The sequence below is a fragment of the Apium graveolens genome, chromosome 5 (genome assembly GCF_009905375.1).
Source record: "Apium graveolens cultivar Ventura chromosome 5, ASM990537v1, whole genome shotgun sequence".
In the NCBI taxonomy this organism is placed as follows: Eukaryota; Viridiplantae; Streptophyta; class Magnoliopsida; order Apiales; family Apiaceae; genus Apium; species Apium graveolens.
Genome location: NC_133651.1, coordinates 1,381,833 through 1,406,899, shown reverse-complemented (window position 1 = coordinate 1,406,899; position 25,067 = coordinate 1,381,833). Strand labels below are relative to the sequence as shown.

General features: G+C 33.9%; 3 protein-coding genes across 5 annotated transcripts; 1 reads left to right on the top strand and 2 right to left on the bottom strand.

The window, feature by feature from the left end:
* Positions 1-564: 564 nt before the first annotated feature.
* On the top strand, positions 565-6,719 carry LOC141661872 (transcription factor BIM3-like). Its single transcript, XM_074468887.1, has 7 exons — positions 565-727; positions 810-903; positions 3,076-3,145; positions 3,491-3,586; positions 4,851-5,239; positions 5,832-5,961; positions 6,077-6,719. The coding sequence occupies exons 1-7, from the start codon at positions 661-663 to the stop codon at positions 6,185-6,187; spliced, it is 957 nt and encodes a 318-aa protein (XP_074324988.1). The 5' UTR covers positions 565-660; the 3' UTR covers positions 6,188-6,719.
* A 372-nt stretch (positions 6,720-7,091) lies between these two features.
* Positions 7,092-10,945, bottom strand: LOC141661871 (rhamnogalacturonan I rhamnosyltransferase 1-like). Of its 2 annotated transcripts, none has more exons than XM_074468884.1 (9): positions 10,629-10,944; positions 10,036-10,372; positions 9,592-9,659; positions 9,426-9,514; positions 9,170-9,335; positions 8,787-9,076; positions 8,470-8,674; positions 8,229-8,386; positions 7,092-7,756 (listed from the first exon to the last, which is right to left on the bottom strand). In XM_074468884.1, exons 2-9 carry the CDS (start codon positions 10,352-10,354, stop codon positions 7,510-7,512), a joined length of 1,542 nt encoding a protein of 513 aa, XP_074324985.1. In that variant the 5' UTR covers positions 10,355-10,372; positions 10,629-10,944; the 3' UTR covers positions 7,092-7,509. The 2 variants fall into 2 exon arrangements, with proteins under 2 accessions (XP_074324985.1, XP_074324987.1); XM_074468886.1 differs by having other exon boundaries at positions 7,619-7,756; positions 8,233-8,386; positions 10,629-10,945.
* A 9,495-nt stretch (positions 10,946-20,440) lies between these two features.
* LOC141661870 (uncharacterized) lies at positions 20,441-24,051 on the bottom strand. Of its 2 annotated transcripts, XR_012550156.1 has the most exons (3): positions 23,776-24,051; positions 21,567-23,698; positions 20,441-21,478 (listed from the first exon to the last, which is right to left on the bottom strand). XR_012550156.1 is itself a non-coding variant. In XM_074468883.1 (2 exons), exons 1-2 carry the CDS (start codon positions 21,721-21,723, stop codon positions 20,607-20,609), a joined length of 1,029 nt encoding a protein of 342 aa, XP_074324984.1. In that variant the 5' UTR covers positions 21,724-21,880; the 3' UTR covers positions 20,441-20,606. The 2 variants fall into 2 exon arrangements, 1 of the variants encoding a protein (XP_074324984.1); XM_074468883.1 differs by lacking the exon at positions 23,776-24,051 and having other exon boundaries at positions 21,567-21,880.
* Between the last annotated feature and the right edge of the window lie 1,016 nt (positions 24,052-25,067).

The following is a 25,067-nucleotide window of genomic DNA, read 5'->3' as shown; positions in this document are numbered from 1 at the left end:
ATAAAATTTATAAAATATTACAAGTTAAATTTATACTAAATTAAAAGTTACCGGTCGTTTAAAATTTTCAAGTTTTAAATCAAAAAAATAATTAATTATCTTATATATCACATATTTATAAAATACTTTAACTTAAAATAAATATTAAAATAAAATTTATAATTTTTTCTATCCGAAATTTTAACCAAATACTCCTTCCGACCGAGTACTCATTACTCCTTACCCTTACCGACTCGAACCGAGTACCGATTTCTAGAACACCGGTAAAAAATATACTACCTTCATCCCATTTTAGTTGTAACATTTGACTTTAATCCTGTTAAATTGATTAAAATTTGATCGAATTTTATTAATATTTTGTAATTGAACAAAATAAAAAATTATATAATCGAAAAGTAAATTTAATCTAATTTAATATATATTTTTCAGTTTTTTTGAAATAATATAAGAGTAATGTCTAATATTCAGTTAAAACTTAGTCAATTTAACATTTATAAAGAAAAATGTGACAACTAAAGAGTAACATCCGATAATATTTTATTGTCAAATAATAATTTAGGGTTTTAGTTAAAAATAAACTCACACAGCTGAGAGTAACGCCTTAGCTCTAGGGCTTGTTTGTTTCACCCCAATTTTCATTTTCACAATTAAACGGCACAAATGGTGAGAACAATCAACGCTGAAGAAGAAGCCGACGACGAAGACTACGCTTCTAAGCTCACTCACGGTACTTAATTAATTTATTTTTTTAATTTATTTTTTGAATTGTTGATTTCATTGATGTGAATTACATTTTGATTGAAATGTAGATGCGAAGAACGGTGATCGGAAGTCTATTAGTAACACTAGCAGGTCCAAGCATTCCGAGACGGAGCAGCGGCGACGAAGCAAGATTAACGAGAGGCAAGCTTCTTTTCGAGGTCTCATTTTGTTAATTTTTCGTAATTTTTCGTATTGATGATAGTGTGTTTTTGTGGTAATTTAAATTGTGGTTTGTTGGTGTGAGAATGTTAAGTAATGTTTAGTTGTATTATGTTTATGGAAGACGTGGTCGATTAAATGTTTTATGTTTTTTTTTAATTTTTTGATCACTTGTTGTACTCATTATTAAATCATTTAGGCATGTGATGTAACATGTGAGGAAGATGGATTATAATTACGTGGTACATCGCAATGAAAGACTCTGTTAGAATAAAAGTTGTTCTCTTGTCTTGTGCAAGAATGCAAGGAAAGGCTTTTGTATCGGAAACATAAGAAGTAGATGCTGGATTACAAATTAGTTACAGAAACATCTCGGTGTATATTTTCTATTGTGTGATTTTGTCCTCCTGTGATAAGAAGCATAGAGGTTCTTATCTTGTGTCACTTGATTGCAGGAAAATATTCTGTAGGACAGAAAAAGATACAGTCTAACATAAAATGAATTCCGATTAGATTAGCTTGATGTTTTAAATAGGAAGCTTAAGCTATGTATGCATATGAAAGTGCACACCCATTCTTTAGAGATGTAATTTTAACATATGGATGTACCTGAACTGCAGTGTTTATTGAAACACTATTTTGTCATGGTTAGTGGATGAGGTGTCAATTTGTTCAATTTTTCCCCAATCTAGTTTTTCCATTTGTCTTCAAATATAACAGGGTTACAGGCTATAAGAGCATTCCCAACAGACTCCTAGCTCATTCTTTATAAACAATATAAATTATTAGCTGTTATTGATTTAATATGTACTCATCTCCAACAATGCTCTTTAAATTGACTCCTTAATATATTTTTTATTATCAAAATTAAATATATTCACAAAAGAACAAAATTAAGTGGTGAGAGAAAGATAGCGTGGTTAAGAATATATAATATAATAATAGTTAAGAGTGGAATTAGAGCAACTCCAACCCAACACTATAACACTATTATAGTGTAAGTTATAGTGCAAAATTTACTCCAATGCAACGCTATAATGGTGTCAAAAATGCAACGCTATAATGGTGTAATAGTGTGACACCAAGTAAATAGCGTGACACCAAATTTGGTGTCAAAAGTACATTTGGTGTAATTTTTACACCAAATTTGGCATAGTTCATATTTCCCTACAATACCCTTGTCTTTGTTGACAAAAACAAATTTATTCCCCACATTCTATTTATATCCTATTATGTCCAAACAAGGAATTTGCTTTTGGAAAAGTAAGTATCATATCTTTGTTTAGACATATAGTGTAAAGTATAGTGTCAATGGGTTGGAATACATTTTATGGATAGTGTTACTTTGACACTATTTTAGTGTCAAAGTAACACTATGGGTTAGAGATGGTCTAATGCACAACAAATACTCGATAAATTTTTAAAACATAATTTAATTGTAAATCTTGTGGTTTCAGCTCTAAATTAGTATGATCAATTCATCATTCACAAACATTTGTAGTAACACAAATTTCAGTGAATAATATAAGTCTCATATGATATATGTGAAATATTTCAAAAAAAAATTCGTAAGCACATGCTTGCAGTTAACTTGTTAGAGAGTTTGCAAAAATGGGTTGAGCAGTTCAATTAATCTTTATACTGATTAGTGAATGTGAAAATTTGATCAATAAAATGTCGGAAATTGTTATTATTTTAATTAATCGCATATAGTTGAAATTAATTGGCTGGTAGGATTGCTAAACAAATTGTACTTACTATTGTCCTTCCAGTTGTTTCCTTTAAAAGCATCATTTTGGCACATATAGTCCTCTATACGAGGTTTAACTAGAAGATTAGTTATAATTTTAGGAACAAGTAAGGTTTTTTCATTTTCTGAAAAGAGTTTCCTAACACCCCCCCTACTGATGCTCGTTGATAGAAGGCTAATTACTCTCCTTATAACGAGCATCTGTGGTGACTGGTGCCTACTTTGGAAAGGCTTAAAGTCCTTGTGTGACAGCAGGACAGTTCTTTTACTCTTTTATTTCATTGGTCTGTCTTTCAATTCCAGTCGTATATCTTCGTTTTTCTTTTCCTGTCTGGTACCAATGTTTATTGTTTCTGGCCTTTTCCTATAGATTTCATGGAGGTTCATATTTTTCATTGATGCAGATTTCAAATTTTACGAGAGCTTATACCTGAAAATGACCAGAAGAGGGATAGAGCCACATTCTTGTTGGAGGTCAGGAGCTTAAGCTATTATTACAGCCTCTCTTTTTAAAATATCTTGACTACTTTTTCTGTCCCAAGAATAATCTTGGTTGACATTGAAATGATTGCACTAAGTCTCTAGTGATTGATATTGTAATGGCAGAACTTTTGCTGAGCAATTAACAATTAGTTTAACAATCAAGTAAAACAGTGATTAAATGTTTGTAGCTCCTGCTGTAATCAGTTTCAAGTTTTACCCCAAAAATAGTGTACGACCTGAGACTAGTCCTACTCTTGTAGTTATACCTAGGTACTAAAAGCAGTTACAGATATTGGTTGTTTATTTTGATAAATGAGAGCATTGCGCTAAATGCAGGTTATTCAGTACATCCAGTTTTTACAAGATAGGATCCAGGTGTTCGAGGAGACATACCAAGGTTGGAGCCCAGAGTTCACAAAGCTGACTCCATGGGTAATATTTTCTTTATATAGTTCAATGGTTAATTGCATGCGACACTTTCTCCACATCGAAGTAGGTTTTGAACTATAGACAGTTTGCATAAATATTGACTCGCAGTGTTTTATTGTTCTCCCTGATCTCTGTTTGAACGGGGCTTGTAGACTCTCTTTTTAAGCATTATTGCATATAACCTTATGGTGGACTGAATCCGAAATTTGAGCATAGCGCGGGTACACACATGTATGTTTGTGTATTCTCTGTATTGTAACACAAGCAACTGTCCTGTTTTTGTTATTTTTGTGAGGATGGCTATATACCGTCATAGTTACTAGTTCCACTGATCTAAATTCAAAGAAGCCAAATGATCTTCCTTGAGTATGTATAGTGTTCATTTGTGGGTTTTGACACTTGTATGAAACTATGAATGGTCTTAAGTTCCTATTGCATGCCCCTAATTATCCTTTTTTAAAGGCTTGATATTTCAATTTATATTCACGGATTAAAAATTTAGTTTCCAACATGTTAAACCCTGGTATGCAGGTTATCTTCTTTTTTTCTAAATATTTCTTGCCCGCTTTGTGCACAGATGGATTTCTTTTCTTCAATGAGCAAAATTCCTGTTTAATACATTAACAAATAAGTCTCTCCTCCCTGTATTTTGTGTTTGCGCTATAGCTTCTCTCCTCTTTCTCTGAGCTCTTGAAGTGTCAATCTCAAATTGTGTACTCTACTTTCTAAAAATAATTTCTCCTCCTTTCCCCTAAAACTTATTCCAGACGAGGCCATGATTTTGGCTCTTAATGAATTGCCTGAGGATGGATGTGCTACAGTAGAGCCTCAATAAATTATTAAATTTTCTCAGTCCCAACATAACAGATGCAGTGTATATTTAAGCTCAATAAATTAATAATCTCGATGAATTGATAAGTTCAGCGGTCCCAAATCTGTTAGTGTCTAGAGATTTACTGTAGTGCTAGTTTGTGTGGTATGCGCAGATTCTGCTTGTTTTTTCGCTATTTCAGTTTTTATTTCTTCACCCTGTTAGAATATGATAATGTAGATATCTAGCCTTTTTACTAAAATTCGACATTATAATAGATGGGAAGTGAATTTACGAATCATATTTATTTGTCATGGAAGTGAATTTACGAATCATATTTATCTGTCATCTCATCCTTTTCTTTATGTAGTAAGTTTGTGATTAACTAGCACCTTGTACTATTAAAACTTTTACATTCTAAGAAAATACTATAGTCTCTAATCTTTTTGTAAACAGAGGAGCAATTGTGGAGCTGTTGAAAACTTTGTTGATCAATCTAATCTTGTAAGGAGTGGCCCTGGGAATATAGTTGATCCGCCAGCAACTCTCACCAATTCACATAACTCGATAGATTCTGATTTCGGCTGTGAATACAGAGCAACAGATCACGGTGCAGGATCTCAAGCAGTTTCTCTAGGTATGTCAGTGGCTGCAAATTTGTTTGAAGGCGGGACAAATGAAGCTCCCCCGATATCTTTCTCAAATACAGAGCTCTTGGCATCTCAAATACAACCCCGTCATTGGCATGATAGAGCAGTTGAATGTGCTACTACGAGCTATACTCCAGATGAGCTGGAAGAGCTGAACACTGAACGGATAGCTGTCTCAGACTCCTGCTCCCAAGGGTGAGTATTGTGCCATGTCTTGCATATTTGTTTCTACATTGTTTCTTCACTTTTTTTTACTAAATCTGTTTCTACATTCTTGTAGTACCGGAAGTTTGGATTGATAATATTATAGCTGTTTTTTTATCCTTTGTTACACAAGTAACCCGAGCTGTTTTGATGCAAACACTATACATATCTTTGATTTATTGTAAATTATCTGCGTGATTCTCAGTTGATATATATGTATGATTGTCAACAAGTTTATTCACTATGATATATATGCACATGCAAGCTGTTTGTTTGAATGGTGTCCCTAAGGTGTTTCCTTTTATATTCAGTGAGATCTTCAGAGGTTTGGGCTCGAGCAATTTCAAATTTACCATTAATTTAGGTTAGGGAATGGTCAAGTAGTTATTTACAGTATTTTTTTAATTAAAGAAGGTGATGTTTCACTTCTAGTGTTTGCAGTTTTGTTAACATGCTTGTTTACAAGATTTAGCACGAGTAGTTTAGGTTACCGAATAGTCAATGGAATCCCTTTCCAAGCCATAAATTTATTCTATTTCAAGGTTCATTTGTGATGGTATTGAATCAATTTACTGCTGAACAGGCTGTTAAATACCCTAACTCATGCACTAGAATCTTCTGGAGTGGATTTGTCACAGACGAACATCTCAGTTGAACTTGATATTGCAAAGCATTCTGATAGCAGAATAACATCTATGGCTTTCTGTTCGAAGGTACACTCTCCAGAACATTATTTTCTTGTCTTGCTGATATAAGCCAAGTTGCTTATTCTCTTTACCGTCTCAAGAAGCGAATTTTAGTTACTATTTTTTTTTTTATATTTTACAGGATAACAGGAATTTACCGCCTAACAATGAGGCACTATCAAATTATGGAATTGGGAGTAGTAGCAATGATTCCATTCAAGGCCACAAAAGACAGAGAACCGAACAGAGCTAGTAGTGGAATTGAACTGATCCTCTTTTATTCCCCCCCCCCCCCTCCCTCTTTCTCTTCCCTCCTTGGGGTTATTCACCTGGATTTCTTTCTTTTTTGTTTATGGCAAGGGAGTATGATCTGGGTGGTTTTTGCGATGGTGCCAGGTGAATATCTAAAAGCCAGTGCCAGTTTTGGCAATTTGCGATATGTTGAAATGTCAAGATAATTTTGTAGAACTCAGTTGATAGACATTTAGTATGAGACATATTGGCACATAAAAATAATGCAAGTGTGACTGTGCTAATGGGGTTGGATGTGAATATAGAGTTCCTTATTACCTGGATACAACTAAGACGGTAAGAATTATGATCTGGGTTATTAGAACGTGCAACTATTATGAATAGTGTTTTATAATTGTATCCGGAGAAGTTTGTTTTACTAAGAAACCTATCGTTTTGTAGGTTGCTGCACCCTTAATTTGTACTCACCGGTAAGATTTTACTGTTGGGATATTTTTAATTTTCATATAGAACTAGCCCTAGATTTGTACTCTGATTCTATTAACAAAGCAGGTAATTGATATTTAACAGGCATCTTGTTTGTTTGTTTTATATGGGGATATCGACATTGTCACAAGTAACTAATCAGATATTGGTAATATGTTATCACAAAAGGAGGTTACTCATTTTTTTATCTGGAAGATGATCAAGGTAGTTCATGAACCCAGTATTGGACATGAAGATGTCTTATGCAACGATAATCGCAAAATGTGATCTTAATTACTTTTGAATGACAGACTTCATTCAAATTGTCAATACATGGTGGACGAACAATATCTATAGGTGTTTATATCGAACGAACACCATTTTGAATACCTGAAGGGAAATATCGATTAAATCAGATGTTTACGACAAGGAAGCAAAAGTAAGAAGAAAAAAGATGCCCTGAAGAACTCCCCAATTTCGAATGACAAATTATATTATCTGATCAGGCTATCAAAAGTTTAGATGGTTCAAACTAAGTTTATATGGTTCAATCTTATGAGTAACAATATCCATTCTAAATAGTTCACCCCTTGAATGATGCAATTTCCTTTTCTGTACAATAATTTGATTATCGAGAACTCCTACAAGTAATCATCTTTGAGTTTACGTTAGTGTGCTCCAAAATAACTCAGGCAGAGGCCTCAAATTGCTCACCCGGCTTAACTCAGCCGATTAAGGTCTGTGCAATCGACTTCTAGAACATGTGTATAGAAGACCAGAGCTCTCGCTGTAAGATGTACATAATATACACAAGCAGTCTATGACAAAAACTAACCATGAGACTGGCACTGGTGAGAATCATGTTAGTCCCAGTGGTTCAACCAAGGGCTGTAAACACTCGTGGGGATTGGCGTAGAAATAATCTTCTTCCTTGAGTTTATCTGGCATGACTAAACGCCTTCTTGCAGTCCCCATTCGATCGGCATGAGATTCCTTGACTGTTAAAGAAAAATCATCCCAGCTTAATGATCCACTACGATATTGATCAATCAAATCAACCAAAAGCTTTCTGTCCAGCGCAATGGTCTTCTTGAATCCTAAATATCTGAGAATTTAATATAACAACAAAGAAGTGGTTAACTTTAACTGGACTATGCTTTAACACAACATAAAATGCATAACAGTAAAGCCCTGAAATATAATTGAAGTGAACAGCACACTGCTAGTGCAATACTATGTGAAAACACCTAGAAAAATACACTGTAAACACGGAAAATCCTCTTAGTTGTGTATCAGAAGCAAAATCATAGTTTTTGGAAAGAATCGTATACTGATATCCAATATCATGGTACACTACTACATGAAAAATACCAAGAAAAATCATGGTTTTTGGGAAAGGAACTAATTACTTCTCCTGCATCATATAGACTTACACTCTGCCGCTGCCATATAATTGGAAGCAATCATTTGCGTAACATAGAAGTTTTTTTCATTAAGCAAATAAATGAAGGTAACTAGGGAGCTGGACAAACTTAGTAAAAACAATCAGTTCAAATTGTGGTTGGTATATAAAGTACCTACGATGTCCTTCAACAACTTTGGCCATGTTTCCGTCATATGTAGGCACAAATATGTCACTCTCCAAGGAGACAAGATAATCTAGCGCAGCCATTTGGGATGAGTGGTTCTGGAAATACATCAATTCTGAAGGTTGTAGGAGTTTTTCCTTTCTAACCTGCTCAGAGCATTAATAGTGTTTGTTAGGATATTATAGAGAAGCTCAAAGAGAAAGTCATGCATCTCCTTTTTAGTACAGACCAGATTTGGATATGCGGCTGCCAAGCTTGCCATTCTACGACTCCCACCATAAATTTCTCCAGCAGCAATATAAATTTGAACATCATGGTTGATCCCCAATGCTGTTAAAATTAGAGCAGTTTCTTCAGGTGTCAGAGGACACAAACCTTCTTTTCTTTTGAAGTCCGAATCTATAACTTTTTCCTTCCACCAAGGGTAGGCGTACCTAGTTATGCAGAGTTCAACCATGTAAATAAGGGATAAAAGCTTTCTAAATAAATGATTGTCAACATAGTTGTGCACATTTTTAACAATATCAAATACCATATCATTTGTACCTCATTCTTGTTAGTTCTTCCACCTCTTCAACGTTGCAGCCATGGCTGCAGCCAGAAAATGCCAACATATCCATCTCGTATCTTAGATGGAGGACTACAAAAGGGCCATTTTGTCTCAAGATGCTGACAACCTTTCTACCTAGCTCCTCTATTTGAGAAGTGAATTTCAAAGCATTAAAATTTACTCTGCAACGCAACTTCTGAATCTCCAGAGGTAACCCATTATTTGCAAGTCGAGCATCTGTTCTATTTAAATGCACAACTTTATACTTTTGAAGCAGGGGCAGTATCTGGTTACGTAAATATAAATCAGAAGCTGAGTTATATATGTATAACCGTAGACATTGAGAAACATATGTTAAATTTATGCAACAGCTACGTACCTGATCGTGATAGTACGAAATGTCAGACCAACTAATAGGGGGCAACGAGTGGAATAGTCCAAGTTTAAATCTTTTCTTTAGTCGAGGTGGGAGCTCTTTCAAAATACGAACTTCATCTCTTAAGGATGTAATGAAATGGTCCACATCAAATATGTCCTTGAACTCACTGCGATGTTTAAATGAAAATTTTCAAATCTGAAGTTGATATGTTAAAAAGGAAAATTCCTTCAAAAGAAAGAAAAACAACCGAACTGACCTTGGATCAGCCCAAAATGAAGTTTTATCCAGTTCTGGGACAATTAGCGTGACATTTAAATATCTTGCAATAGATACCATATCACAAATCTGCATCAAAAAGTACAATATGAAATCAGATCACAGGAGCAAATTCGGTGACAGTATAAGAGTAAATAGAAACTCACCGCTGCTCGCATCTGATTGAGCCCTCCATTGCAAGAAACCAAGAGATAACCATTGTTCTTGTAAATCCCTGAAACCCATAGCTAGGCAATTCAGTTATGAAACTAAATTGGAGATACACCATTAACAGTTTTTTATCAACCAGACAAAGTATTACAAACAACCGAAAATTAAGCAGCACTATCGAGAAGGAATTGTTTTTGCTAGTAAACCAAAAACAATGAATTTGTGAAGCAGGTTTTGATGACATAGAAATGATCTTAAAAAGTAATGAAATACATCCCAACTAGGTTCAACAGATGAGCCACTTCCAGCATTTGCATTCTACCAAGTAAAGAATGAGATAGAAAACCATGAAACTCATATTCTCACAACAATACTAAAATATTGATATCGCAAAAAACCAATATAAACTGCAAATGACACAAGCATACTACAATACTCACTCTTGGGAGGATGAAAATCTTTGGGAAGAACACCGACACTCGATAATTTAACCTCTTTTGCAAACAATGTAGTTGGAGGAGTAAAACAAGAAGGCCAACTCTTCAACAATTTAGGCCCCATAATCTCCCCCATTATCAATAACCTTATAACAAAAGTCCAAATCAAGAGTGTTGTCACTCCCCTCACAATCCACAGCATCATCGGAGCCCGAGAAACCATCAAATTTGGCCTCCCAATCTTACTCACACCAACATATTTCATCCCAATCTTCCACATTTCCTCTCTTTCCACCATACTATCATCACCACATTTACACATTGTTTGATACCATCACATCTACAAGCATCAATCAAAAACCCCAATAAATTCCACAACAAGGTACCTAATAAACAAACAATACATAACAAGAAAAGTACAAAACAAAAGCATCAATATTTTATTACTCCAAACAAATTTAATTACTATTTAATCATTGTATTAAAAAACAAAACGAATCTACAAACTTAAAAAACTAAAACCAAACCCCAACAAAACTAAATTAACATTAAACCCAAATTTCAAGATTTTCAAGATTTTCAAGAACTCCACTTACAATGTAGATTTATACTGCTCAAATGCGAAAAACTCGATCGACCCTTTTCAAGATTTGCAATTTTAGTGACACCCCCGATCAGATTCCGGCGATTACTGCCGGAAAAAAATGGTCCAAAAATTGAATTTTTTGAAGAGGAGAGTGTGGATGAGTACAAATAGTTGAGGATAATATTTTTACCGATTGTTACGGCGTCGGTGTGACACATATATATATAGAGACAAGTAGTGTGTATGTATTTACAGTGGCCTATGATTTATCCAGGAATGATTGTATGCAAGTGTAACTACCTCTGTTGTTTTCACTCATCATGATGTGTGCAATTGGAGCTATGAGAAGTGTTTGTTATTATTTTATTGTTTAAATGTTTTTGGAAGGAATAGTTGGGGTGTCAATTTTTTATACTTGATTTAGTTGTTTTTTTTTTTTGACTAATTTTGGCTTATAGCCTTACAAATGAGTATCTGTTCTCAACAATTTTCGGGGTGAGCCAGGATCGAACCCAGGATCTGGGACGACAGAGGATAAGCCCTTTACCACTTGAGCTATCCAACCGTGCTCATACTTGATTTAGTTGTTGTTTTAGCATATTTGGTTGGTTTTGTGTGAGTAGTTGAGAGTACTATGTATATATGTTGCTAGAAAAAAGTTATCTTCTTTGTGGTAAAAAGATGTGATGAGTGGGAAAAAAATAAATATTATTTTAGAGAAAATGATAGAAATTCCAAATTTTTTTACAAAAAATGTTAGATTCCTATTTCCTAATAATAATATGAAATTCCGTGTGCTTTATATGTGCCCACAAACCAAAATCAGCAATGTGTTAATTTGGTAAAAATTTTGGAAAGAATATTTGGGATATCTAGAACTACTCATTTTTAATTAATTATAATTACTAGTTGATAACCCGTGCAAAACACGGGCCGAGATAATTTATTTAAATAATTTTTAAAAATCATAATAGTATAAGTTCACTGTCAAAAATTCTAATTTACTCAAACTATTGAGTACGATATTTGTGTTATGATTATAATAAAAAAAAATCTAGTTTTTATACGATTTCAAAAAAAATATTATTTCATTATAAAAGAAAAATAAAAATTATACATTTAGAATTATAATGAAATTCAAAAAGGGTGAAATCAAAAATTGATGAAACTAAACACTATAATATACTCCCTCTGTCTCATTCAATTCTATACATTACTTTTTGACACGCTTTTCAATGCTCATTTAAAACATAACTCCATAATATATTTTTTTAATTTTTTTTTCTTTAATAACAGTTTTATGTTTAAACTTTTATTTAAAAAAATAAATAAATAAATTATGAAACTATACTTTATAGAAGTCTCAAAATACGTGTAAATAGTGAACGTATAATATTCAACGGGACGGAGGGAGTATTGAATTAGTAATACATAAATGAATTAAGAACACAAAAGGTTAAAACAAAAGGGTGAAACAAAAATAAAACTTAATAGATAGAATTACAAGGAAATAAAAATTAAACCGAACTTAATGGAATCATAATGTAGAAGTATAAGTTAACAAAAATAAAACCAAATTTAATATAATCATAATACATATAGAAGTATAACATGAATAAATGATGTAATTAAAAGTTTAGTATAATTAAAATACGTATAAAAGTAGAATCTATATTATACTATTATAAGCAAAAGATATGATAATTTGGTTGGTTGGTTCACACATTCCTAAAAAGTCTTTTAACACCTTCTAAAATAAAGTTTAAACAATTATAATTTAATTAAAAAAAATAAATCATGTATTTAATATAACTACATACTCTTATTTATACTATACTATTATAAGCAATAGGATAATTTGGTTGGTTGGTTCACACCTTCCTAAAAATTCTGTTAACACCTTCCAAAATAAAGTTTAAACAATTATAATTTAATTAAAAAAAACAAACCATGTATTTAATATAACTACATCTGTTATGAATTATTATCCAACTTAATTTCTAATCACACTCGACTTCTATCTTAATCTTATCTCTTTTATAAGAAACCAAACACTTTCAAGATTAATTTTAGTAATTCAAATTATAATATAACAAAATAATTAATAAATCAGGAAAAAATTACCACTTTCATATAGGCACTGCATCGCACAGTAAAGCGGAGACCGTAGTAGAAAGACTTATTGAGATTTTAACTATTTAAATTTTGAATCTTTCAATAATATAATACATACAAAATAATATGTAAATATTTTAACTTCATTAATCTCAATAATATATACTTATTATTTTTCTTAAATTATTTTGATATAAAATAATAAAATTACAAATGTTATAATCAGTCTGTGTATCGCACGGGTTATAGGCTAGTTATAAAATATACACGAATAAATAAGTGAAACTAAAAGTTGGTGAAACCAAAATTAATAGTACCATTTAAAAAGGGTTTCACTTTTTAATAAAAGTTATTAATGTGCTTTATGACTCCATCTATATCAAATGGTTAGTAATTAGTTAGAGAGAAATGCTAGAGTACTCAAACGTTGTTCCAAGACCGTTTTTAAACATAAATGGGTTAGTGTATATTTGCTAATTATTCTGATAATAAGATGGTACTAGCTCGTAAATTAAAACCTTATAAATGTCACATCATATTATTTATAATTTTTTTGTGAATGAATATAGTTCATAATTTTTTTTTAGTATTTTTGCACGTTAATTACTTCAAAAGTTACTGCATTTTAGCTAACACTTTTATCCTTACGCTAATGCTTGTCATTAAAAGGTTTTTTTAATTTACTGCACATCAAATTTATGTGAATTGCAGAATTTGGAGTAGGTGAACCCCATCTCTCCCTTAACTAATTTAATTATTTATAAAAATAAGAATTACGAAGATGATACCGAACGGTTCATAATTATATAACTCGTTGGTGCATCAGCTGAGCTCTTATTCTTTCGCAGGATGGTAAAAATTTGTTTCGGTAAGTATGTAATTTTTTTTCCCAAATTAAAAGCAGATTTCATTAATAACTTGAAAGAGACTTAATCGGGACAAACCCCAACTGATCATACAATCCGGTTGAAAAATAAAAAAAACTAAATAATTAGCCGTTTTGTTTTCGGATTGCTTAACAAACTCATTACAAATATTCTGAAAATTATAAATGAAGGTAATAGTTTCCCGGGCAATGCAGTATGCATCTACCCCGAAAACAGTAGTTTCACAATTGACCCTCACATTAATTCGATTAATAGTCCAGTGTTCAGATGACTCATTTGCAACAACTGAGTTGAGATGACTCATGTTTTGAACAAATATTTTTTGTTACAGGTGAGCACATGTAATTCTCACCACCGTTCCAATCGCACCCAGCTATCTACATGCCGGACACCAGTTATAGACCTGCTATTATATTAATTAGCAAGAATAAAAAAAATGCTACTATATTAGCTTTGACTATGTCATATGCATGTTTATATGAAACCAAAGAAGTTTGATTTATTTCACAAGACAAGAACAAATGACATGAGTTAAAAGTTAATAGTATAGTTATAAAACGCTCGGTGTCAATCTTAAAATCAATAATCAGTTACTCTAAAATTTTAAAATTTGCGAAAAAATCTCAACACAGTCTTACATTATTAAATGCAAAACATAAATTTGTACTTATTTATATTAAAAGTTAAAAAAAATGTTTTAAAAACAAAATGAAAATATATAAGTACTCCCTCCGTCCCTAAAAACGTTTTCTATTTGTGTTGGAGACGTTTGTCGATACACACTTTTTGTTGTTAATATATTTAATTTCGTATTAGTATTAAATATAAAAATTCCATTGTATTAAAGTACTTATAAATACTTATTCAACAAGATCATTCATAACTATGTTTGATCTTATAGATTATACGTAAATTAATAGTCAATCGCTTACCATGAATAGTGTCAGAAGTCAAAATAGGAAATATATTACAGGACGGAGGGAGTAGTAGATAAACAAATCTTGAATCTTTTAATTGTTCGATTCTAATAGCGTCTGCTTTCTTTTCTACATGGCGTTCTTGTCTATATAATTTGCTACTATACGTAGGGGTATTTTTAGGGGTGATAGGGCCGTAACTCGATGGAGCCGAGCTAGCCGAGTTATGAAATTGACGTAATTCGATACGAGTATAATCGAATCGAGTCAAGTTGAGTTGAGCTGACTCGTATAATTAATCGGATCGAAACTTTTAATCGAATCCGACTTATATACTCATTTAACTAAACAAGCTGAAGTCTGTGTTCAGACTCGATATATTTAATTAAATAAGCCGATTCAACCTAAAAAAAGTTAAAATTTTGTGACAAACACAATTAAATGAGTTCGAGCTTGCGAGTTGCCGGCCCTCCAATGGGAGCTGATCAACAATTTTGTTTAAAGTATCCAAGTATTCGTACAATTTCACCTGTTGGAATTTACAAATGTGACAATTTTCCCGTGACCTATTTTTATTGTCATGCATAACTGGCATTTGTTGTGCTCATATATAGCTACCACATATTTCAGTTTTCATTTTGTCTCTTTCAAGTTTATTTCCATAACTATTGATTGTCTATCTTATTATAAATCAGGAAATTTTGCAATTTTTTTACCGTAAACTAAATAAATTTTACGAGAATAAAGTTTTTGAGATGAGTAGTGCTGAGTACCCAGAAACACAAAATGACACATGACGTAATATTATTGATAAAACTCTTATATATATATATATGCGCATGGGCCCATGTCGTTAATACCGCCAACTAAGTATTTTGAAACAATTTTTGGAACCGTTTTTGGGAACATAACATTTTTCTTCGGAGATTAGCTTAGAAAAATTTTCTTAGATGATACTCCCTCCGTCCCAAAAAAACGTTTCTCATTTTGACTTTTTACACTATTTATGGTAAGCGATTGACTACTAATTTACGTATAATCTATAAGATCAAATATAGTCATGAATGATTTTGTCGAATTCGTATTTATGAGTACTTTAATACAATGAAATTTTTATATTTAATACTAATACGAAATTAAAGATATTAACAATCAAAAATGTGCATTGGCAAACGTGTTCAACACAAACGGAAAAATTATTTAGGGACGGAGGGAGTACTAAATAAAAAAAATTCAATAAAAAATGACACGTGTTATAAATACAGTTTGTATTTGTGTGTCAAGAAATGAGAATAATTAAATGAATATTACCAAATATAAGATAATTTGATTGCGTATCTCACATAAAATTTTCTAAATTAATCTCGGAAACATTATTCGGGTGATTCTATTTACAGTTTTATTTTCTTCACATACGTGCAATCTGCATAAATATATATACGTCGATCTAAATTCAAATTTTTTTACGTGACATACATTTTACGTATAAAAAAAATACAAATTAAATAATTTGTTTCCTTGACTATCTTAAATAATTTTATTAAAAAAAGTTGAATTATTTGAATAATCTTTCTGGTATAAACTCGAAATTATTTTATCAAAGAAAATTTGGTTTGTGACATGGAAATATATATATCTTGTGGGTGAAAAGCTTAATCATTATACAAACCACGTAGTTTTTTTTTAATTATTATAATGGGCTTTATTTTGGTGGAGGCAGGATATTCCAAATCAGTGTTCTGCTCTGAAATGAGTGGCCTGCACTAATAATTACCTGTAAATCCTATAATTAAATTATGCATAATAATTTAATGAACTCTATTGCTCTAACTAATTTATCCGGGACCAATTAGTTAAGCACTGACTCTTCTAAAATGCGAAGTCGTAAAGTTATCCGTGACGTTGAATTATTAACATTATTCAAATACTCTCTCAGTCTTATTGAATTGTTTACGTTACTTTTTTGGACGTTTTTCAATGCTCGTTTAAAATATAATTTCATATTATTTTTTTTAAATAAAAGTTTTATGTTTAAATTTTTATTCAATTTTTAAAAAAAAAAACATTATGAAACTATACTTTATAGAAGCCTCGAAATACGTTGATTCGAATCCACGGGAGGATAATTTATGATTATGTCTTCTAAGCCAGAGTCTGTCGCTTAAATACGGTTTAACTAGGTTCACGTGGTTTGCAGGCTATTGCGTGAGCCGTAGGGTTTAGCCGGTGTACACCCCCGAAGGGTAGCGGCTGCGGATTATCTACGATAAAAAAAATACCAGTGGGACGAAGGGAGTACTTCCTTGTAGACTTGACAATTCGAATAATCGGTTCGGTTTCAGATCCGATCAATTTCGGATCGGAAAAACTTTCGGTTTATAGTTTATTTGAAGACCATTCAGATCGGATTGGATGTGATTCGGTTCAGGTCTAATTCAGATTAAAATCGGATAAAATTCGGATTAAGATCGGATAAAATCCTGTTCGGATTAAATTCGGTTCAGATATTTTTGGATCATAACTTAATTATTTTTTCAATTTTTGAGATTTAAAAATATCTTTTTCATGTAATTTAGTATTTTTAATATAATATAATGTACTTTTACAAAAGATTATGATTAAATAAGTGTGTTATTATAAACATAAAATTGTTCAAAGTATAAATTTTGCTTATTTCGGGTCATATTCAGTTCAAGTAATATATTATTCGGTTTTAATCGGTTACAAGTTATAATCGGATCTTATATTTCAGATAATTTTTGGTTAAATTTTCGGTTCGGGTATTTTTCAGATCGGTTTAAATCGGTTTTCGGATAACTATCGGATTGTATGATTCAGATCTCGGATCAGATCTCGGTTTCATGAATTTCGGTTTCATGAATTTCGGTTCGATTTTTCGGATTCAGACTCATTTTGTCAGGTATACTTCCTTACATAATTTTCAAGAATGTTAGTACTTTAGTAACTCTGGCATATGGTTAACTCGGAAAAGTACTCACGAGTCTCCCAGTAATGGGATCCAAGAACTTGTAAAGCTAGGTCAAAACTTCGAGTACTCGGAGTCAAACTGGTACTTGGTTTTAATTGTCCTCACATTAGTTTTAGTGTTTTAGGTTTAAAAAGTTACACCCACTACGATCAGAAAAACAGGTGATTTGAATGAATGAAATGGTGAAAGTAAGGTAGAAAATTCCATGAGCCATGATTGTAAAGATGCTAATATGGGTATTGAATCACAGAGCATGTTGAGATGATGGATTCTGAGAATGACATTGTGCAGTAATTAATCTCACATGTCTGCATCAGATTCAACATTTATAAGAAATCCAAAATTATGGTTGACAATGAAACTTTATGCTGCATTTAAATTCACAGTTGTCACCTTTAAATTGTTCTTTAATATGAACATCTACCTAGCCTACAAGCAGGGCAACCTGTTTTTCTTCAGGTGTACACTATAATACCTACCTATATTGTTGGGCCTCAAATTCGGCTCTCAGGTGTTCATTTTAATAGTCCATCAAGAAATTAAACTGGGTCAGAGAGAGCCCAAGAAGCATTTTTTTTCAATCACAGTAACCCGCAACCGCTACTCTTCGGGTGCGCACCGGGTAAATCCCACGGGCTCACGCAATAGCATGCAAATCACGTTAACCAATATAAGATAAACCGCATTTAAGTGACAGACTCTGGCGGGGAGACACAATCATAAATTCTACTCCCGTTGGATTCGGAATAGTTATTATCTTTTTAATCACCCTTGCGATGCTGATAAGATTTTGGTGCAACTCTACACTATCTATTTTGGAGCTATTTGTAAGAGATTTTAGGAGTTACTATTTCATTTTAGTTGCATAAATTGTTTAAACTCTTTGATACATTGTGTTATCTGTTGCTAGCATGTTATAAATTTGAAAGCTATGAACACGGCATATAAAATCATGCCTGGGAAGTTAAAGCCATTAGTTGCAGCTTATAAGAACAACGTCAAAAGAAGGCTTATGGTTTAAAACTTTAATCAAACCGAGCACCATCGATGAATGTTGCAACATGACTAAATGCAAGATTATTGGTGTAGGCCCAACACCTCTTGGTATAGCGGTATCTCCCTCGCTCCCTTTTTAGGATGTTGAAGGTTCGAACTTTGTCAAATCAATAAAAAAAGATTATTGGTGTAAACCTTGCACGAGACTCTTTATATGCAAGATTATTGGTGTAGGCCCAATACCTCTTGGTATAGCGGTATCTCCCTCGCTCCCTTTACAGGATGTTGAGGGTTCGAACTTTGTCTCATCAATAAAAAAAGATTATTGGTGTAAACCTTGCACGAGACTCTATATATCCAAGATTATTGGTGTAGGCCCAACATCTCTTGGTATAACGGTATCTCCCTCGCTCCCTTTACAGGATGTTGAGGGTTCGAACTTTGTCACATCAATAAAAAAAGATTATTGGTGTAAACCTTGCACGAGACTCTATACATGCAAGATTATTGGTGTAGGCCCAACACCTCTTGGTATAACGGTATCTCTCTCGCTTCCTTTACAGGATGTTGAGGGTTCGAACTTTGTCTCATCAATAAAAAAAGATTATTGGTGTAAACCTTGCACGAGACTCTATACATGCAAGATTATTGGTGTAGGTCTAACAGGTCTAACACCTCTTAATATAGCGGTATCTCCCTCGCTCCCTTTACAGGATGTTGAGGGTTCGAACTTTGTCACATCAATAAAAAAAGATTATTGGTGTAAACCTTGCACGAGACTCTATATATGCAAGATTATTGGTGTAGGCCCAACACTTCTGGATATAGCGGTATCTCCCTCGCTCCCTTTACAGGATATTGAGGGTTCGAACTTTGTCACATCAATAAAAAAAGATTATTGGTGTAAACCTTGCACGAGACTATATATATGCAACATTATTGGTGTAAACCTAACGATTTGTGAAAAAACAGACTCGAGTTCTTCCAAATACTTCGATTTCCAAAAACACAAAATTGTCCAAGGTAGTCCATGTTGATTGCATGGCATGGCAACCAAGCTCAACATCAACTGGAAACGATAGCAGTGATGCCACACAATTTGATCCCTTTATCCGACTCTTATAATGAACCTGGCCTTCCAACTCTATGCAGAAATGAGCTCAATTCTGTAATCTCATATATTTTCTACATAGCATCCCTTTTGTACAAGGAATGTGGAACAGTGTTTTTGTAATCATCTGAAACCTCTTTTATTTCTCATTTCTGCATCTTCAATGAAACTCATGGCAAGCACTGTTTCTCTTATTCTGTGTGTTTGAGTTACTGCAATGAATGATTTTCTGTTAGTCTTCAAAAAATGCATGACAAGGATTTAAAAATGTTTGTCGTTCGTGCCCTTCTTAGATGTATAACGCTTGATAGGGATAATTGATTAGAAGCACCTATAATATTTATTATCATTTGTTTGTACATGTGTAAAAGAAATAAGATTCTCGAGAACTTGTCCAAGTTTTCCGGTTAACCAGTGACCACACCTCTTCTAGAAACTATGCCTAATTTAATTGTGTATTAGAAGTTGGAAAGAATATGATCAGAAGAACAAGTACAGCAGATACAAGAGGCTTTAAAGTAGATCATTAGAAAGCATCTTTATAATGACACTCCATCCTTCCTTTTGTCTAGTGCTGCTGATATCGCCAAGGAACAAATTTACTCTGAATAACTGATGTTTCAGAAGTGATTGCAAAACACGCCTAATCGTTTTGTGATGGGGTTGTTTGCTTGTTTCACAAAACTCTGCTTTAAATAGAAATTTATGGTATTACGAATAACAACTTTGAACTTTACAAGGTATAACAATCTTTGAGATTCATGTATTAGAGTACTGATATTCATATTATGCTAGATACAATACAAGTGTAGAACCAGGATTTAAGCATTAAATTATACTCAGGTAGAATTAACATGGTTCATTGCTATTACATGTTAAAATCACCATGGGTTATGACAAGAAACTTAAGCAAAAGAACCAGTTTTTTTATTTTTCCAGCATAATGTACAAGGAACGTGTGATTTTTGGCTAATCAAGGATGCTTTGTCTCTTTTGAATGACTTGAAGTTGTTGCTGGTGGTACTCCAGGGAATCCTGGTGGAAGAAATGGGATGACCGGAGGCGGTGGTGAAGCTGGATGACTAAATCCTGGTATAGGTGGGAAGAATGATGGAGGTGAGACTGGTGGTGCAGGGATTACGGGAGGAAATATTGAAGGCGGTGGTGATGGGAAGACCGGAGGAAATAATGAAGGTGGCGGTGAAGGGATGACTGGAGGAACTAATGCTGGTGGTGGCTGCAAGGGGTTTGGGACTAAAGGTGGCTGAAAGGGGTTTGGAACTGTAGGTGGAAAAGGAAAAAATGTTTTTTGGTTTTTCAAGTCACTGCTGGTTTTTGTATGAGTTGCTTGTTTTGGTGGGAGTATAGGTGGAAGATTTGGTAGTTCTGGTAAAGGAGGGAGCCTTGGGAGTATTGGAAGTGGTGTAAATTGGCCTGGATTGTCTATTGGAGGTATAATTGATGAAGGTGGATCTTGAAGTGGAGGAGGAAATGATGAAGGATCATTGTTTACAGAATCCTTTGAGTTTTCGTTGATGTTAGGTTTCTTGTTACAGATGTTTGGTTGTGTCAGGGGTTTGAATGTGAGAAAGCCAGCTGAGAAAATGCAGGTTCTTGCTTGTATTGTTTTGAGACGAAATGAAGATGTTCTCGCGGTTGATGCCACTGCACAGTTGGCATCATTGCTGCTGATTAAGTTCACAGAGCATTTCTTAATGTTCTTGACATGTTTAGTTACAGAGAATGGTAGCTTTACTTTGAATTGTCCATGCTTGTTGGTTTTGACTTCTTTTCGGAACCTTGAGCTTGGTTGTGTGCCATCACATTCTACTGCAACCAATGCCCCTGCACACATAGATGCAAAGTTAGATAAATATTGGTGATTCATGGTGTAGATTGAGAAGTTGATATCAAAAAAATTAGAGATACTAACCTGAAATGAAACGGTTGAACTCGGAGAAATCATTTTGTGAGCAAGTGTGACAGTAGACAGTGCCAACAACAGAAGCAGGAAGCTGTGTCTTCCTGGTAGCTTCTGCACTTGAAGCAAATGCAAACCAGAAGAGTGCCAGAGCCCAAAGCCAAGACATTATGAAAACTTGGATGACTATATAGAATAATGCAGATAAAATGTGAAGTATATATAAAGTTTGTAGAGAAGTTTACTCTGTCCTATAGAACACAGAGATAGACTTGAGTGTTCATAAACTTTCTATCATCATAATAATGTCAATCATGCAAAGGCAATCGTCCAACGGCAAACTGACTGTATAATGTGAATGTAAAGTTTGTCAGTCCCATAATAAACAAAACAAGAAAGTGATTGGATTTGTCTTGAACACACATAGGGTCCCCATTTGGTTCACGAGAGCCTTTTAGTGGCCACATCTTACAAAAGACATTCCACATAAATACCATAGGAGATAAGTTAAGTTATGTGTTAGAATATAATATAAACATTCAGTCGGGCCTTTCTCTGGCATCTTGAGATATTTGAGCGACTGGTTACCCAACATGATACCAGAGCCCGGGCTGACAAGGTTGACGGGGGACTCATGTTCGATGTTGTCATGGAGTCCAAGGTCAACCTTCTGTGCAGACACAAATAAAACATTATGTAGAAAATATATAAACCAACCAAGTCATGTTTGAATGAAAATATCTGTACTTTAAGATGCAGAGCATGTTCTTCGTGTGCATGCATTCAGAACTTTGATCCCTTGTTATGGAGAGAACTTTGATCTCTTAGGAATTTTGTAACAGAAGGGCTTTTAGTCTGAAAAACTGAAAACCACTTGTGTATTAGCTATATTATTGTTATGGTTCATGTTCTTCACAAATTATAATCTGTTCGAGTTTGGTTCTTATATTGTTATAACATTTCATCAGTGAAAATCTGATCAATCAAGGATCATAATCTGTTGTCTGATCTGGTAGCCATTCTATAAAACACTTCAGAGAATTAGGAGATTTTTAGGATTTCTTTTTTATCAACAATGTCTCTGATTTTTTCAATGCTGTTAGGAGTCACACAGTCAGGGCCGCGCCTGAGGGTGTACGAGTGGTTCAACTGAACACAACAACTTTCGAATTGTGAGGGGCACATTTGTAGATGGATGTATATATTATACTTTGTCTAAAAAAATTAAAAATAAGCATAAATTTGTTTAAAAGTTGCTTGATCCGATTGGTTGAATGTTAGAAAATTCAGCTAAAAGATTTAGACGATAAAATATCAATAATTTATCACAAACTTTGCAAGAGACAAGTGACTACTTATTATAATGTACCAGGAACATGCATGTGACTTATTTAATTAAGGATGTTTTGTTTCTTCTGAATGACTTGAACTTGCTACTGGTGGTACTCCAGGGAATCCTGGTGGAAGAAATGGGAAGACTGGTGGTGGTGGCGGCGGCTTCACTGGGGGAGTAAATCCAGGTATAGGGGGAAAAAGTGATGGAGGTGCTACAGGTGGTGCAGGGAAAATTGGAGGAAATATTGAAGGTGGTGGCTGTGGTGGAGATGGAAAAATGGGAGGAAATATCGAAGGTGGAGGTGATGGGAAAAACGGAGGAAATATTGAAGGCGGTGGTGAAGGAATAATCGGAGGAAGTATTGCTGGTGGTGGCTGAAAGGGGTTTGGAATCAAAGGTGGAAATGGAAAAAATGTTTTCTGGTTCATCAAGGCCTTACTGGTTTTTTTACGAGTTGCTCGTTTTGGTGGCCTTGAAGGTGGATGATTTGAAATTTGCGGTTTTTGATTACATAAGTCTGGTTGTGTTAGGGGTTTGAATGTCAAAACACCAGCTGAGAAAATGTGGTTTCTTGATCTTATTGAATTGAGATGAAGTGCAGATGTTGTTGTTGTTGATGTTGATGCAACCGCGCAGTTGGCATCATTGCTGTGAACCAAGTTCACAGAGCATTTCTTGATATTCTTGATCCTTTTAGTTACTGAGATTGGTAAATTTACTTTGAATTTTCCATGCTTGTTTGTTCTGGCTTCTTTTCGGAATCTTGGGCTTGAGTCTGTGGCATCACATTCTACTGCAACCAATGCCCCTGAACATGCAAATAACTACCAGAATCATAATCTAGTTATGTAAACATATGGAGATGATGTAGATTGTGAAATGAACCTGAAATGATGTAGTTGAACTTGGAGAAGTCATTTTGTGAGCAAGTGTGACAGTAGACAGTGCCAACAACAGCTGCAGAAGGAAGCTGTGTTTTCCTAGTAGCTCTTGCATTGGTTGTACTTGTACATGCCAAACAAAAGAGTGTCAGAGCCAAAAGCCAAGACATTGTTGAAACTCTCATGACTATGAAGCACTTTGTTTAATGCATACAAATTGTCAAGTTTATATAGAGTTTTGTAGAGAGCATGGAGATAGAGAAGTGAACTCTTGGGTGTTCATAATCATCCACATTTTTATCGTAAGGAAAATGTTTGGTGCACAAAATTTGATACAAAATTTTGTACAAAATGATATGTGTCTCTGTATCCACATCAACAGCCCCAATTAAAACACTATCATTTTGCGCAATATGTACACAATTTTGTGCATCTAGCATTACTCTTATAATAATAATGTCAATCATGCAAAGGATAACTGCTTAATGTGAATGTGAAGTTTGTCCATCCCATAAGAAAACAAACAAGAAAGTGATTGAATTTGTAGAGAAACATAAATTGGGTCCCTGTTTGGTTCACGAGAAGCTTATAGTGTTCTAGTGACCCCAGCCCACAAGTTTCAGGCCAAATTCCAACCAGCATAGAGTAGCGCATACTACTAATTCGGGTCCTGGTCCCTGAGAATCGATAGCAATAACCATCTAATCATCTTGATAGATTTAACACGAGAAATCGATGTGAATGCAGGGGGTGATGTTGATAGATTTAACACGAGAAATAGATGTGAATGTAGGGGGTGATGTCAGTCTATTCGAGTTCAAGTTTTTCGTTTTCGGGTTTTTTACTCGGACAGATAGTTTGTCAACAATCGACGGATGTGGAATGACGCCCTACTAACTTACTACTCTAATTTTATTTTCAAATGTGTGGCTGATCACAGGACAACTTTTAAAACATTTTCAAGATTAATAAAGAATGCAGAGGTAGAAATCGAACTTTAGACTCTTTATAACACGATTACAAGAACACTTTTGCCATTTTTCAGACACCTCTTGATTCACCACAAAATACATTGACTTGTCTGAGCGTGAACTGGGATTTGCCGTCAATTCCAGGGAAGCAATAGCCACAGTCAATCTCAGTGATGATTTCAGAATTGTCATGGAGTCCGAGGTCAAATTTGGTGCAACACTGTCAAGTGGATTGTGAACATATACGAAACAAGTACTACTCCCCGGTTCCGGCAGGTTCCTAACATTTGAAATAGAGAGTTTAACACGTATACCCTTTATATCT

What these genes read in the sequence shown, in the direction of transcription:
- LOC141661870 (XM_074468883.1), bottom strand. Translation starts at nt 21,723, where the DNA reads ATGTCTTGGCTTTGGGCTCTGGCACTCTTCTGGTTTGCATTTGCTTCA. An exon ending in GTTCAACCGTTTCATTTCAG is followed by an intron (nt 21,479 to 21,566) that starts GTTAGTATCTCT and finishes CTATGTGTGCAG; the next exon opens with GGGCATTGGTTGCAGTAGAA.
- LOC141661871 (XM_074468884.1), bottom strand. Translation starts at nt 10,354, where the DNA reads ATGTGTAAATGTGGTGATGATAGTATGGTGGAAAGAGAGGAAATGTGG. An exon ending in AGATTTTCATCCTCCCAAGA is followed by an intron (nt 9,660 to 10,035) that starts GTGAGTATTGTA and finishes TATGGGTTTCAG; the next exon opens with GGATTTACAAGAACAATGGT. An exon ending in TCAATCAGATGCGAGCAGCG is followed by an intron (nt 9,515 to 9,591) that starts GTGAGTTTCTAT and finishes TTTTTGATGCAG; the next exon opens with ATTTGTGATATGGTATCTAT.
- LOC141661872 (XM_074468887.1), top strand. Translation starts at nt 661, where the DNA reads ATGGTGAGAACAATCAACGCTGAAGAAGAAGCCGACGACGAAGACTAC. An exon ending in CGCTTCTAAGCTCACTCACG is followed by an intron (nt 728 to 809) that starts GTACTTAATTAA and finishes ATTGAAATGTAG; the next exon opens with ATGCGAAGAACGGTGATCGG. An exon ending in CGAAGCAAGATTAACGAGAG is followed by an intron (nt 904 to 3,075) that starts GCAAGCTTCTTT and finishes TCATTGATGCAG; the next exon opens with ATTTCAAATTTTACGAGAGC.